Source organism: Alligator sinensis, unplaced genomic scaffold (assembly GCF_000455745.1).
Source record: "Alligator sinensis unplaced genomic scaffold, ASM45574v1 scaffold318_1, whole genome shotgun sequence".
Lineage (NCBI taxonomy): Eukaryota > Metazoa > Chordata > Crocodylia > Alligatoridae > Alligator > Alligator sinensis.
Window position 1 is genome coordinate 225,898 of NW_005842421.1, and position 15,813 is coordinate 241,710.

The following is a 15,813-nucleotide window of genomic DNA, read 5'->3' on the forward strand; positions in this document are numbered from 1 at the left end:
TTCATCAAAATTGTTTGACACATGCAAAAGATTTGATGACTATCAGCAGTTAGTAGAACTTAGTTCCCTGTACTAACACCATGAAAGTGGATATGGTTAAATGTTGAGATATGTAATATTGAAGACCCAAGATGCATTTCTGGCCCTTTTGAAGTCAATAGCAAAACTCCGTGACCTCCGCAGGGACAGGATTTTACCCTTCCAATACCATAATATTCAGTTACCTGAATACAATGAAATGTTATGTTTGAGAGGTTTACATTTCTCTTTATTATTTTTGATCCCTAGTTTTTAAGAAACTACAGGATGAAGCAGACTTCCAGAGGCGGGAATGGTACAGGAAACAAGGTACTGGACAGCATAGTATACGGATGTGAAAGGAATCCATATTTATATTAGCTAATTAAATATAGGAGTAGGTTTCAATATATTTTTGTAATATAAATTGCTAAATAATTGTTTGACTTGTATAGAAGAAATATGAAACGTACAATGTCAGTGTACGCTTAGCCTAAAAAAATGGTTGACCGTACTTTTATATTATGATTCATTGCTGATACATATTTTTTTATATATAATTTTAAACAGGTCCCCATTTTGTTGAGTATCTGGGATGGGAAGTTACCAGTGACTGCAATGTGTTATTGAAATGTAAGGTAAGAAGCAGGCAAATTTTCAACACTTGATCAGTAATACTTAACATATGGCTCTTAGGCTAGATCTGGCTGTGAAGCTTTTGTCACCTGGCTCATGGGGCTCCCTATGGGTCTGAAAATTTGACAGTGGAGGAATGGTTGTAGTGTTAATTCTGCCACTGTGCTCCCCACAGGTACATTTCTGAAAACATGTGGAACTCTATGATCCAGATGACATGGCCCTGCATGGTGGTGAATCACATCGACACAAGGTTGAGTTGTGTCTGTACCCCATGCATGGCATTGGGGCAGCATGTGGCTGGATCACTGCACACATGCACTAACCCTGTGCACTGACCCCACACTGGATCCAGCCTACAAATTGGCCCTGCACCACTCATCTGGCCTGTGGGGCTGGATAAGTTGAGCGCCACTGCTGTACAGCAAGCTAAATAAGAGTGTACAATATACCAGGCCAGGTATGGCAAGTCATTGCACGGACATGCAGGGTAGGGAAGAGATCAAGAAAGTTTCCTTTACCTTTCTGTGCTGCCTTGAGATGGGTCTCAGTAGAAGCAAGGGCCCCTAAAACTAGAATTGGTTAGAGGAAGGGAAGCATACTGCTCTTAATCAAAGCACGTTGTAGTAACAAGTATGCTCCACCTGGATATTGGATAAAGCCATGAGAGATGGAGCCTCTGGACACAAATCCTTCTAGAGCTGGTATTTTCAGGCTTTCCTTATGCAGAGATAGGCCTACCAGGTACTATTGAGCCCAAAACAGCTAGGGGAGAGTGCAGTGGTTAGGTCACCCTTATATTTCAAATCCAAGTCAAGTTAGTAGTACAATATTGGATAAGGTCAGACCACTGTTTTTTGGTGAGTACAATGTCCTAGTAAAACAGCAAAGCCTTAATCCTTGTGCATGAGGGAGAAAGAAATCAGGAAGGAGAGTAAACTGCTCAGGATAGGGACTCTGTTTTTTGTATATGTGCAGTGCTTTGAACCTGTAGGCCTCTTGAAACTATTGTAATACAAACATAAACTAATAAGGGAAACCTAGGAAAGGGACTGAGAGAATTGGAAGGGCACAGTCTCTCAGTCCCTTTCCTAGGTTCCCCTTTTTAGGGAGCCTCCAACCTTAGGTCAGACATTATAACTTGGCGGCTACCTAGGTCTGAAGAGCTGAGGGTACAAGTCTTGTGTCTAGTGCATCCATGTCTATGTTACAAGAAAATAAAAATACAAAAACAACAACAAAAATGGCACTCTTCTTGGCCGTCTGAGAAGAAAGCTCAAGGGCATAATAGACAAATAGATTGAACTTTACTCTCCAGGGCTGTAAATCATTTGACTGCCAGGAAAAGGAAGCTGAAACAGGATGTGGGTTCTCTGAATGTATAAGACCTTTTTTTGGTCTCATGCCTGTTCACATATCTAAACATAGTTCCTCTAGGCCAGGGGTGTCAAACTCATCTGGCCCCAGGGCTGGATGAGTGGTGAGAGGCTGGTATGGGTACACAGGCCAGATTGGGCTCGTGGGTCCCCTGTCCTCCTCAACACCTCCTCCCCAACCATGACATGACAGATCCACAATATGCAGTGGTCATTATGGCCACTGTGGGATCTGTGCTGCATACAATGACTAGTCCACCTGGTCTGGGACCCATGTTGCATGTGGCACCTGCAGGCACCTAGACTGGTGAGGGGGATGGGGCCAACATGCTGCACAGATCCCAGAGTGGTGGTATCCAGTATGTCCTGGCCCTTGCCTGCAAGGCCAGACCAGTATGTGTGGGTCAGCTCAGACCCAGGGGCAGCACTAGGGGCAAGACAATGGCCATATGTTTGATACCTCTGCTCTAGGCTGACTCCTTGAACTCTCTCAGAATAGCTCCTACTGTATTTTCCCTCCCTGCCTGTGGATTCCTGATTTTGACCTATGCTTTTTGTTCCCTAATCTGTTAAATCCATTTTCTGAGGTGCTTGTTGTTGTGGGTTCTGTGCCATCTCAGGGAAGAGTTTAGTAGATGCAGCATTAAGTTAATTGTGCTAAAAGAAGATGATAACTCAAGTGTGTTTTGCATATGCTACAGGTGGCTAACATTAAGAAGGAAACACACATCGTTTGGTACAAAGATGACAGGGAAATAATGGTGGATGAGGAACATGACTTTAAAGATGGTGTATGTACTCTTCTGATATCAGAGGTGAGTGAATGTGCATTTTCAGTGTAGAGGTCCATATTATTCAGTTGAATTCATAGATTTGATTGAATCTGATATTTCAACAGAACTACTAAAAACAAGTACTTGGATATAGGTTATAAAAAAAGCTCACTTTACATCTAGGTTTCAGCTAAAGCAAATTTCTATTTATAATCCTATGAATGCAGATATTTAGGAAATGGTGTAAAAAAGATAAAGGGCTTCCAACTTCCATGTAAGAGTCAGATAATATTACTCTGCTGTATGTTACGTGCATTTGGAAAGGGATTATTATCCCTATCTTGAACATTCATTCCTATCAGTCAGTGACAGGAACACTACCTTGAAGTTATTCACTGAACTAAAATTCAGGAAAGATAGGCTAAGTTCCCTGCTCTCTTCCAGGCTTCACATATTATCTTAGGCAAGCTCCTTAATCTCCTTTCTGTGTCTGAGTTCCCCAGAAGGAAAAGAGAAAAGTTAAAACAAGAACATAGCTGGAAGAATTTTGCATTCTTGTTCTTTTCAATCACCAAAAAACACCAGGACAATTGATAACAATGATCCAGTTCTTTAAAATAATAATTTTGAATGCTAATATTTACTCTTGTTACTTTACAGTTCTCCAAGAAAGATGCTGGGATTTATGAAGTCATACTGAAGGATGACAGAGGAAAGGACAGAAGCGAGCTTAAGCTGCTGGATGCAGGTCAGAACTGCATTCTGAATGGTTTACTGATGACCAGCTGGGTCATCAGTACCTTAAGGGACAGTGCTTTGGTTTTTTGATAACATAGGTGAACTACTGCATCTTTTTCAGGTGTTCCTTAACAAACAGGCTGACAAAACAAAACTTATTACAGAGGCATAAGATCCTCTTGATAGGAAGGTGTCGTTTTTCAGTACAAACAGCATTCAAATTTACTTTTGTTAATTCAGTTATGCGTAATTTTCTTCAGGATAACACCACTAAGGTAACAGTGGTAGCAGCTGATATGGCTATCTGTGTTAGAAATAATTCCAGAAATATGGAAGAAAAGTATACAACTAGATCATGTTATGGACATGAGAGGTTTCCACAAAGAATTTCCAGTTACTGAACTCCTTATACTTTAAAGACATTACTGCTACTTACTCTACCAAGTGGGGCAAAATTCATGTTCAATACATAGGTCATAGAGGGGACAAAGTTACCATTGAACACTGTCACATATAGAAAAAAAGCATATTACTGCATTGTACAGCAGCAGGCTTCAACACAGAAGGGGTTAAATAACGTCCCAAAGCCATGGAAAAGACAAGAAAGGTAGCTGTACTGCATTTGTAACTGGTACATTTTAAAAGGTTAACTCAAGATTTCAATAGGAACTCTTTTGACAAAATACTCCAGAGCCAGTTTTATCCCATTTCTGAGTGTCTGAGTTAGGAACATGGTGTCTCAATCTCTGGATTTTGTTTCCACAGCCTTTGCAGATCTGATGAATGAAGTATGTAGAATAATTGGTAAGGATTTAATTCTTCCTTCAGATGAATGATTAATTGTGCCATGCCATGAATGGTTCTAGGGTTGTATTAAACACATATTCTTTTTTTCAGCTTTATCTGCAACAGAACTGAAAATCCAGAGCACAGAAGAGGGTATCAGATTATACTCCTTTGTTAGTCATTATGTAGAAGATCTGAGGGTGAGCTGGTCACACAAGTAAGTACATCTCAAGTAAGAGCTTGCCAGCTGTCTGTAAATTCTTTCTTTTTATACATTCAACAGAAACTCATGTGTTAAAGGCACTGGGTTCAGTTATCCTTTTATTTATGCCCATGTAATCAACTGTAGCGCTACTGAATTTGATAGCATTACACCAGTGTGAAACTGAGAAAAGAGAAGAATTAGATCCATTAATTGTAGCAGCCTGAAGGAGGAATTTGAAGATAATGTTTACTGGTCTTCCATTTGTGAAGTTGGTGCATATCACATCTAACTGGAGGTTAGGTAGTCTATCACTTGACAGTATTGCAAGGACACTAAAGGTACAGAACAAACGGGTGTGTTATAAATCTTTCAATATGTAAACTCATCTTTAAAAGACAAGCAAACTCCAAAAATGTGAAAAATGCTCCCTACACAACAGTTTATAACGTTATTACCTAAACAAGGTATTGAAAATCTCAGTCTTTATCAATGCCTTTAAGGATTTGAATGACAAATTCCCATTAAAATGAATGGGAGCTGAGTATCCAAATCTTTTAGACAGCTCCAAGATTTCAGCCAGAATAGAGGAGCACAGGAAAAATTAGAGTAAGTAATTACAATTATTTAAAATCTATTATGAATATTATTGCTGTTCCTCTTCTGGTCATTACAAAAGAAATTAGTCATGAAAAGGAGTCTCAATCACTGATTTTTTCAATAAAACTGTATGGAACTGACAGGCATAGCATGCTAATTAGATGTTCGGCCATTATAGCTATACTAACAGGCACTGGTGCTGATCAGAAAGGCAAGTCAATACTGTCAGAAATATTGAAGGTAGCGTAAGAGTGATGTTGTAACAACCTATGGTTTTCCTCCGGAGTGGCATCATCACTACTTTCAACCTCACATTGGAGGACTCTAAGTATTTTATAATGGGAAGCTAATATCACATGGTCTCACTTTGTTGCACTTTTTCATTTATAGGTATCTGTTTTGGTTTTAGAAACTAATTGGATACTAGAACAGATCGAATTAATCCAGTAAATGCCAGTAAATTTCTCCTTGACCCTGTAGTATATCCCAAGGCATTCGTTTAAGGAGAAAAGGGAAATGAGCATCTGTTTCGACACACAGTTTCCCACTTGTCTCAGGCAATTAACTTTATAACAGGAAAGCTTGTAAATGGATGTTTTTTGTAGAAGGAATACACTGATAAATGAAACGATTTAAAGGACCAAATTCTGACATAGTGCCAAACTGTCTTCAAACCGGGCATATATTAATAATACAATAATAGATTTGTTGCAGGCCTGTGTCCTGACCGGTTCCAATCCTATATTTTTCCTCAGCAAGGAATAAACTATGTTGAGAAGGAAATATGTAAGTGAGGTGTATTGTGGGGTTAAATAGTGAAATACAGAGCTCCTCACCATAACCCATATGTCCTGACTTACATATAGATCTTCAGGTCTGGTTATGGAGGATGCATGGCTTGATCTCTGTGAATGTTAGAAGTAAAACAGACAAATGCCTTCCTCAGACACCTGGTAGCCCTCATCTTTCCTGGCATGGTATAATCCCCAGTAAGAATATGACCTCAGAAGCTTCAAATTTTTTTATTCTGGTCATATAGTTTTGGGCTCCACAATTCAAAAAGGATGTGGAGAAGCTTGAGAGAGTCCAGAGAAGAGCCACGCGCATGATCAGAGGTCAGGGAAGCAGACCCTACGATGACAGGCTGAGAGCCCTGGGGCTCTTTAGCCTGAAAAAGCGCAGGCTCAGGAGTGATCTGATGGCCACCTACAAGTTTATCAGGGGTGACCACCAGCATCTGGGGGAACGTTTGTTCACCAGAGCGCCCCAAGGGATGACGAGGTCGAATGGTCACAAACTACTTCAAGATCGTTTCAGGCTGGACATAAGGAAGAACTTCTTTACTGTCCGAGCCCCCAAGGTCTGGAACAGCCTGCCACCGGAGGTGGTTCAAGCGCCTTCATTGAACACCTTCAAGATGAAACTGGATGCTTATCTTGCTGGGATCCTATGACCCCAGCTGACTTCCTGCCCTTTGGGCGGGGGGCTGGACTCGATGATCTTCTGAGGTCCCTTCCAGCCCTGATGTCTATGAAATCTATGAAATCTATAGAACCCTAGGCACATCTACACCTGCCCCATATGGTGCAGTTGTTACTTTGCTGTCATTTAGTACTTGCTTTAGGAAGTACTAAATGATGGTGCATTAACAGCTTCTCCGTCCCAGTGGTGCATGGTTATTTTTAGCAGCTATGTCACCATAGCACTATAGTGAGGCAGCAACAAGCTATGGCGATGTAGCATCATGTGCCACCTGGGAATCATTTCCTAAAATTCTGTATTGTAGATAGATACAATGAAGCCAAAAAGGCATTCACATTTTTTTGTAGAATAAAAATGAAGGGTTAATTTTGCTTTGTATTTTTCAGTGATGCCAAGATTAAATATACAGACAGAGTTAAGACTGGTGTCACTGGGGAGCAGATCTGGTTACAGATCAATGAGCCAACTCCACATGACAAGGGCAAATATACAATGGAGATTTTTGATGGTAAAAAGGCACACACGAAGATGGTGGATCTTTCTGGACAAGGTAAAAGAGTCACTCTATAAAAGTAATCTCTGAATCAGTGCAGGATTTGGGAGAGAAGTTACATTAAGATATGTGGGTTGTTATGTGCTGCAAGATATTTTACTCTTCTGATTTAATTCTCGTTATGCTTATGCTACTCCTAAGCAGCCTGGTACTGTGTATTAAGAAGATCCTGGCATACTTGTGCTCAGGTAGTGAATTACAATTTAGGCTTTAGCTTGTCTCGATGTCAGAGGACAGCTTTTCTTTTAGTCTAAATCCAGTTTCTGGTTTACATTACAAAAAAACACAATATTATTCACACTGCTTGGCAGTCTAAGAAAAAAGGTGAGTAACTGAATGGGTATGTACTGAACAACACCCAGTCAAATATAAGCTACATTGAGGAGGAAGAGAAGCAGAATTTTGCTCTGCTGTTCCCCTGTGATAGCTCTTTTATGAAAAAAACAGAGGATCTCATTGTTCAGAATTCTCCGTGTTGGTACTTTCACCAGCACTAAGAATAGGGGGGAGCAGGTACAGAGTGTAGATTAATTCTTGGGATGGAGTTCCGCTGAGAAACCTCTTGCATCTCAAGAGGAATAGTGATACAGTGGCTGTTCCCAAGCTCCAATCTTTCCTTCCAGAGCTGTCTCAACCCTTGAGGCTTCATTGTGCCTGTAGGCTCTGAGCGACAGGATGATCTGACAGTAGTCATTGTTGCCCCTCTCTACTGTTTTTCAGTTTCTGGGAAAATGCTTTTCTTCTCCTTAAGAGAGAAAAAATGGGGCTGGCTCCCTCAGGTCAACACCAAATATTTTGTTGTTTGACCAGTTGCATGCACTGGGTGTAAAAAGTACTTGTAAAAACAGATTTTTTTGATGTCTTGTAAGCTATAATTAATTTGAAACATTGTAGCTTTGTTCCTGATGTGGCTTTAGTTGGATACTCACAGCCTCTCTCTCCATCCCTGCATTTAAGCCTGATCTTATTTGCCTGATCTTTTATATATATATATATCAGCCCTTCATTTAATTATTTTAATTAAATCCCTGGTTGTTTTGTCTTACACGATACCAAAGTAAAGTTACCTGGTTGTTTTGTCTTACGTGATACCAAATTGGTTAATTTTAATCTTCAAATTATTGGCTACAACTTAAGTTATAAGTTATTGTTGTATGATGACTTGTTTATGAACATACCCTTAACATTATTTTTCTTTTTAAAGCATTTGATGAAGCCTATGCTGAATTCCAGAGGTTAAAGTAAGTATTACTTATAACAAGTGTCATTTAAATACAATTATGGTGCTCAAGAAGAGAGAAAATATAGTAGTGTTCATTTTGTACTGATGTTAAGAAAGACTTTGGACCAGATCTTGGTCCTAATAAGGTCAGTGGAAATTTATGACTCTATTGATAAGGAACAAGCAGGACTAGCAAGTGATGTACTGTGTAGAAAATGTCTTTAACTGATTAAAAGCACTTACAAAGCTTAGCCATGCTTAGTCAACCTAAATTAACTTAAAATAAAATTGGAATTTTTTTTCCCCCTCAACTATAGGCAAGCTGCCATTGCAGAGAAAAGTAAGTGGACTGTCTTTTACAGTGATCTCCATAAATTGTTTATGATTTTTTCCTTAGCACTGTGAATTGATACTGTGTGTGTGGCAGACAGGCGGACAGAATTAGTTTATCCTAATACCAGAGAAAAATGGCTTTTTTTCCATGACTGGCATGATAATATTTAACTAGTCCCAATATTATTATAAATAAGTTGACTTTTGCAGCTTTTGCTTCTGTTTTTATTGCCAGATTAACTTCAGGTTGAAATTTCTTTGCCTTCTCTAAGCAAAAGTAACTTTTATATGAAGGAAGGAAATTGTTCAATTGCTGTTGAATTATCCCATGTGGTAAATGTTTTCACATCACATACAGTAATATGAAATATGTATAATGGGCCAAAGTCACTGCCTCTCTGAAAGTAACATTTTGAATTTCTTGACATATATACATTAAAAAAACCATAATCTCAATTAGGAAACACATATTTAATAATTAATTCCATGAATAAAGCCATTATACATTGACTACAAGGACTAAGCTCTCTAGGCATCCTGTCCTATATAAAGATGTATGGAGTACAATGGATGAATGAAACATTTTAGAGGGGCATAGGTTGTAGCCATGTTGATCTAAGGCAGAGGCAGGCAATTATTTTGGGTAGAGGGCGGCTTACTGAGTTTTGGCAAACCATCAAGGGCCGCATGACAGGCAGCCCAGGGCAGATAAATATTAATTTTCTAAAATTTTTAGGGGCCCCATGGGCTAGATAGAATGGCCTGGCAGGCCGCATCCGGCCCCCAGGCTACATTTTACCCACCCCTGGTCTAAGGACATAGGCAAACAAGGTTCTTTGGGTAAATCTGATATCTTTTATTAGACCAGCTAAATAGTTGTAAACATTTTTCTTAACAAACTTTCGGGTTTAAAGCTTTCTTAGCAACCTTTTGGGTTTTGAAACATTTTAGCAAATTCTCCCCACTTCCTGCATCTTTCTGATCTGCAAAGAAATGATGCAGGCAGGGATAGAATCTGAAAAGACAGTGAAGTATAATAAATATGTTGTGATCTGGGCCCCTAACCCTACCTTCCCACCTCCTGCAGGTTCATAGGAAATTAGCAGTCCCCACCACTGCCACCACCACCCACAGCCAATGTGATGACCAGTAATCATACTGAGCATTGAGTGGTCTTTTCAAGCTATACTCTAATTCTGACTTCTGTTGGATGTGGGGAGTAGGGAGGGAGCATATCACATAGTAGAGTTTGGCCCAAGCCCTGCACCTGCCAACTCTTTTTCAAAAAATTATTTTTGACAGAGTCCATATTTTACAGAGTGGTGAACAACAATTAAGCTAAAGGGGAAAGCATCATGTGTTGCTACAAGATCAAGAGCTACAACTAACAAAACTTTACTCCACTTCCTAGAATAGCTGTAGCAAACAACTGTGCGCACTGGGCATGATTTTAGCTGTATGGGATTGCAGTAGGGTTTTGAAACTAAAAATAAATCAGGCTAGATTCTGATCTCGTTTACACCTGTATAAATCCAAAGAAACTCCAATGAAGTCAATGTAATTATTCCAGACAGCGTAATTGAAATCAGAATCTGTCTTTGTATTTAGATCAGAGACTTAATATCCACTTCAGAGTCTCTTCTACAGGCTTTAACTCATCTCTTTTAAAAACACAGAATTGCTCTGGAAATTTAAAAAAATTGAGCCAAAAACTTTTACATTGTTTGTATACCCAGCATTCATACTGAACTCATCAGAAGTAACAGCAAGCAAAAGCCTATGCTTCAATTTTACTGAGTAGGTGACAGATATTAACATGTGGCTTTTGCAGAAGATTTGCCATTTTACAACTGGTGTGCTAGGAATACTGAATACCTTTCATCATTTGCATGTGCCAGGGACAACTTGTACAAAAACAAGATAAAAGGAAAGTGCTGGAGGGGAAACAAAATCTGGGACAGAGTTGATTGTGTAGACATTAAAGGAAACTGTATTTGTGTATTTTCAGATCGTGCCCGGGTACTTGGAGGTTTGCCCGATGTTGTCACCATCCAGGAGGGCAAGGTACAGTAAATTAACTGAAGCTTTACATAGCAGCTAACCAACTTTGCTACCTTTTAAAGAAAGATTCCATGTTAAAGTTTCATCTAAAATATCTGTTGTATTATTTATTAAATTTCAGTCTTTTGTACTTATGGGGTTACTTTGGATTTATATTCATATAGCACAGTTTGGGCCAAAGACTGCTCACTGGAGAAATAGGGTCCATGTAGGGAATGCTGCTGTAGTAGTTCTTGGGAATGACTCACACTACCCAAGAAACCTGTTCATGTCTAATAATCATTTACCAGCACTGCATTCCTGGTTTTTATCAGCTCTCCACTGGATTCCATCAAGTCCTAATGAAATCAATTTTACCAAAAAAAACACAGCCTGATTAGGTGCATGGTCTGGTTCACAGTTGTCTTTCCTGCTGAAGGAAATATGTTCAGTAATGATCAAAAGATGGAGCAGCACCTTTCATACTTTATCTATCACAGGCTGTCTTAAGCACTTCAAAATGTAGGTAACAATCACATGCAAACTGAAGGTATGCAAACTAAAAGAAGAAATGGGAATGTTTTTTTTTTTACAAGGACAGTAACAGTGCTTTCCAGATCCTTGGTGTTGATCTAACAATGAGAAAAAGCAGGACAAAAATATTTTAATGTGAATTGAAGGGAAATATTGGAAATCTAATGTCCTAAACTGCTTTGTCTCATGAATAATAGCATATCTTAGCATTCTCAAGAGAGACAGGTACCACACAACTCCTTTTTTATAGGTTACTATCAGTTAAGGAAAATATGTAGGGGGTAAGAAGTCCTCAAAGATTTAAAAAATTGCAACAGAATAGAAAATGTCCAGAGGGAGAATAAATCATTTTGCAGATTTTCAGCTAAAATAATTGCTTTTGCTCAGAGATAGGATTTTGATATGGAGCAAAAGCTCAGCTGGTTACATCAACTGAGAGTTCTTTGCCAGACGAAGGTTGAAATGAATCAATATAAATAAGTATTTCTAAAGCAAAATGCAATGATTATGTGTGTGGGGAGAGAGAGAGTGAGATTGAGAGTGAGCGAGTGAGAGCACAATCATTTCATATTATAAAACAGCAAGCTGCAGAGGTTTCTGCAGACATGCATTGCCCCTGATTATAAAGACACCTGTGTTGTTGTGAAAGATTGGGGCACGAAGGTCCCAGCAAGGATATCCATGACCCTATAATAATGAATTTATTGAGTCTTTTTTACTCCCTTTTTTGCCCAGGAGCAATGTAGTGCTCCTAAGGGGATACACTGTTTAAAAAAAGTTTATGGTTAATATAGTACAACCTTTTCATTGTATGCTGGCAGGGCATGTCCAAAAATAAGAAAAGTCTCTGACAACGTTTTATTCAAAATTCTATTCCTAAACTACAGGACAAAACCTATTACCAATAAATACATAAATAAAAATAAAGACTCAAACAGAGAATCCTTTGCTTGGGCTATGTTCTTCAAGATCATGGGTCTCTTTGGAGATCTCTCATCTCAGACCCAAATACTTGTTCCTTACTCTGCACAGACACCTTAATGCTGTGTATATTGACTGTGGGGGCCAGAGTTGAGCCTGCAGGGCCCTGTGCTACCACCGGATGCTGCCAAGAAGAAGTGGCAGGTACTGTTCTCTGAGGTGTAGATGCTAGAACTGGAGCAGTAGTTCCAGCACCAGCAGTACCTGTCAGTGTGCCAACTGGGACTAAGTCCCAAGTCGCTTTTTCTTCTTGGTAGTACCCAGCAGCAGCAGACTTTGGTCCAGCCCACTCTTGACTGATGCTGGGAAAGCAGGAACGCGGGGAGGGGGTTGAGCCTGGGCCAGGCTGATTGCATCCAAGCCAACTGTCTCAGCCAGCATTGGGCTGCACTGCTTGGCTACACTGCTGCGGGCTTTATGGCACGAACAGGTGTCTTGGAACAGTGCTGGCCCAGCATTGGGTACAGCTGCCTCAAGTCACTAGACATGGCCTGGGGGTTCAAGTGCGCCCTCTGTTTGCTTGGAGCCAAGCTGCCCCTGGCTGCGGTCCAGTGGCCCCAGTTCTGCACGTGGTGCTGACAGACGCCATGGCCCCTGGGCATGCCCTGCATCTGTCTCTGCACTCCCCAGCCAGGAATGCATTCATTGTTTGTGCTGCCCCCAGCCATTTTCCCAGCATGGCACCTGCCTGCTGCCTGCAGGCCCTAGCACTGCTGTACATATGAGGGGGTTGTCCAGGGTGCTGCCCAGCCCAGGCTGCAAACACATTCACCCACCAATCTGCATTAAGGTGCCTTAAGGTATGCACATGTAGACACATGCCTAAATCAAATTAATGTGCCTTAGGCTGAGGCGCATTAAGTTTAGGTGTGCGTACATTCATGTGTAGACAGGCCCAGAGAGTTCCTTGGAGGGGAACACTGAAGAAAGAAGCTAATGTCCCCAACAGGAATAGGCCAGGGCATTTGCACATGAAACTGGAACACAGATCTAAGGATTTGGCCTAGCCTTATCAGTGATTTCTGAAATCCTGTAGTGGTACATACTGCTTTATGAACACATTGGTAAATAAGGTTCTTGCCCCAAGGAGTAAAAATATCCAAAACAGACAGATGCACCATTACATGCAAGGGATCAGACCTTCTTGGCAGTAGGCCCACAATTATGGAAATCCCCTCCAGATGGTATCAAAATGGCCAGAGATCTTACCATCTTCATACTGAATTATAAGGACTCAGCCTCAAGAAGAGCAGCAATCAGGCAACAGCAGCTGGGCAGGCAAGTTAACCCTTCCCTGGCTGCTTCCCCTGGGACAGGCAGCCAGGCAGCTACAAGTAGGTGGGGATGGAGTTGAGGTGGGGGCAGGAGAGGTAGCCCCGGGGGGGGTGGGGGGGGAAGGGCAGAATGGGAGTATGGGGGATTCTTACCTTTCAGTCCTCCAGGCCCCTACTGAAGTGTGACTGCTTCAAACTTGAACTAGCACTAACACGGAACATTTGTGCAGCTCACAGAGTAAGGTGTAACAAGATTCTAAGACTTATTTTTTTCATGCGAAGAGACAAAATGCAAATAATAAACAGTTAATGCATGATAGTGTGAACACAATACCAAAGAGAGGATTGGTGATGTAAGGCTAAACAAAATGAGATATTTGAAGGAAAGATTTGAAGAAGAAAAGTGTTATTGTTTCTGGTATGTCTCACTGAGTTAGGGAAAATCGGCATGTTTTCCCACTGTTAGGGTTTGAATAATGCCTCTAATACATGTGTGTCATTGATATCAGTCTATTAGGATCTTACAGTGGTAGACCCCTGATCAGTATTGATCAGTGGCCTGTTAGATTGTGTAGCAATATTAGAGACAGACCTGGCTGAGCTTGAACAGGAAGGAGAAATAAGAGTTTTTTCTGTTTTCAGTTGTTTAATCAGATTAGAGCAATGTGCTGATTTCATTGTCAAAAACATGTTTACTTAATGGCAGAAGACTGAAAGGACAGGGTGAAGAGCCCCACTTATCATCAACTGCAGCTGCTCCAGAAAACTAGATAGGGGTCATTTTCAGCAGGCTTTGACTGCTGATGCCCAGAGTCTGCACTTTTCATTTGTTCATACCAAGATGAATAGTTTTAAGAGGAGGATGAATTTTTTGTCTTTCTCTTGTTCCTGTGTTATATCCTGTGTGTTTTTGGTTTTGCTTCTCTAGGAATTTACTCCGCTGCAGCCTGCTGTAGTGAAGTGCTTCTTGTGGAGAAAGATTATATTTCCCCTCTACCCATTTTCTTGTTTTCTGAACCCAGCCCTTCACCCCATCCTAATCCTAGTATTTCCTTGGAGATAATTCCCTCTACCTTCAAACCAAATTTGAAATAAAACTAGACTGTTTTAAATACTATTTCAAATTTAGAACAATGTACCACAGCTATATGGGAAATACAGTATAGATACAATTGATAAAATGATGCATTTTCCCGTTCCAAAGAAGAGGAATCCTCCAACTGAAGGATTTAGCTCTGTAGAGATAAATTCTCCCATGTATAGAGCTCCAGTGCAAGGACTGATGACCACTTAAGTATCATGTAACCCCTACTTTTTGTACTTACGCTGTATTCTTTGGAGTTCACTTTTGTGAGTTCTTCTAACAAGACACAATATGCTTTATTTTGATATTTTATTCTTATATGGGATTTATTATTTGATTCTCGTATCTTGTCTTTGGAAAGCTCAATAGAGCTGGATTTTTTTAAAGCTTAGTAAGAAACAAATACAAATAGGGAAGGAAGAGGAAATAGTTAGCCTAGGAACCAGAAATTGCTCATGCTCCATTCCTCGCTCAACCCACCCATATTCAGAATTAAAGTTATACCTTGGCAATAAATATCCTGAACATGTGCACCATTTTTATAGCTTTTTAGAGAGTTTCATTTCATGTGCCAGGCTCAAGAGAAGGGCTAATGCCTGCTAACTGGGATAGCTAAGCACTGAAGGAAAAGTTAGACGTGCTTACAATCCTAGATTTTTACAGTGCCTGTATTCACCTGCTTCTGAGAAATTCGAAACAAGGATGTAGGTAGCTGATTCGTGAATTCTGACAGAATAACCTGACTAATTTTGCCTTTTTTTAACTTATAAGATATGTATAAGGGAATCCATTCATTATTCAAATTTACCTTGTGAAGGATGGCAATCTCCCCTCCCCTTCTATCCCTAGTTTCAGAATTATTCTGAACAGTATCTCTCAGCAGAGGTAGCACTTAATCAGGATGGATAACACCCTGCTCCATAACTCTTCCTAAAAGCAGTATTCTTAGAAAAAATAAGGTTCCACTCCTGGGGGATCCTTCATCTCAAATGGAGGGAGCAGCATTCACTCCAGTTGTGAGAGCCTTCATTCTGTTAATATCTGTACACCTGCTTCTCCCTCCCCCCGCCCCCCACAGCAGGCCCACTTGGAAACGGGAGGAGTGGGTTCAGGACCAATTCAGGGAGGGGGGTGGTGGAGGAGTGGGCCCAGGCCCAAGGGGGAAGGAGGCCCACTCTTTC

General features: G+C 40.5%; 1 protein-coding gene across 5 annotated transcripts in view; it reads left to right on the top strand.

The window, feature by feature from the left end:
* Positions 1-15,813, top strand: part of MYOM1 (myomesin 1) — a 110,699-nt gene that overhangs the window by 83,419 nt on the left and 11,467 nt on the right. For all 5 annotated transcript variants that reach the window (XM_025211681.1, XM_025211683.1, XM_025211684.1 and 2 more), the window contains 10 exons: positions 289-348; positions 589-656; positions 2,732-2,845; positions 3,464-3,551; positions 4,307-4,345; positions 4,439-4,544; positions 6,998-7,161; positions 8,369-8,405; positions 8,704-8,726; positions 10,728-10,783. In XM_025211681.1, coding sequence (XP_025067466.1) covers positions 289-348; positions 589-656; positions 2,732-2,845; positions 3,464-3,551; positions 4,307-4,345; positions 4,439-4,544; positions 6,998-7,161; positions 8,369-8,405; positions 8,704-8,726; positions 10,728-10,783 — 755 coding nt within the window. The remainder of the gene's footprint in view (positions 1-288; positions 349-588; positions 657-2,731; positions 2,846-3,463; positions 3,552-4,306; positions 4,346-4,438; positions 4,545-6,997; positions 7,162-8,368; positions 8,406-8,703; positions 8,727-10,727; positions 10,784-15,813) is intronic.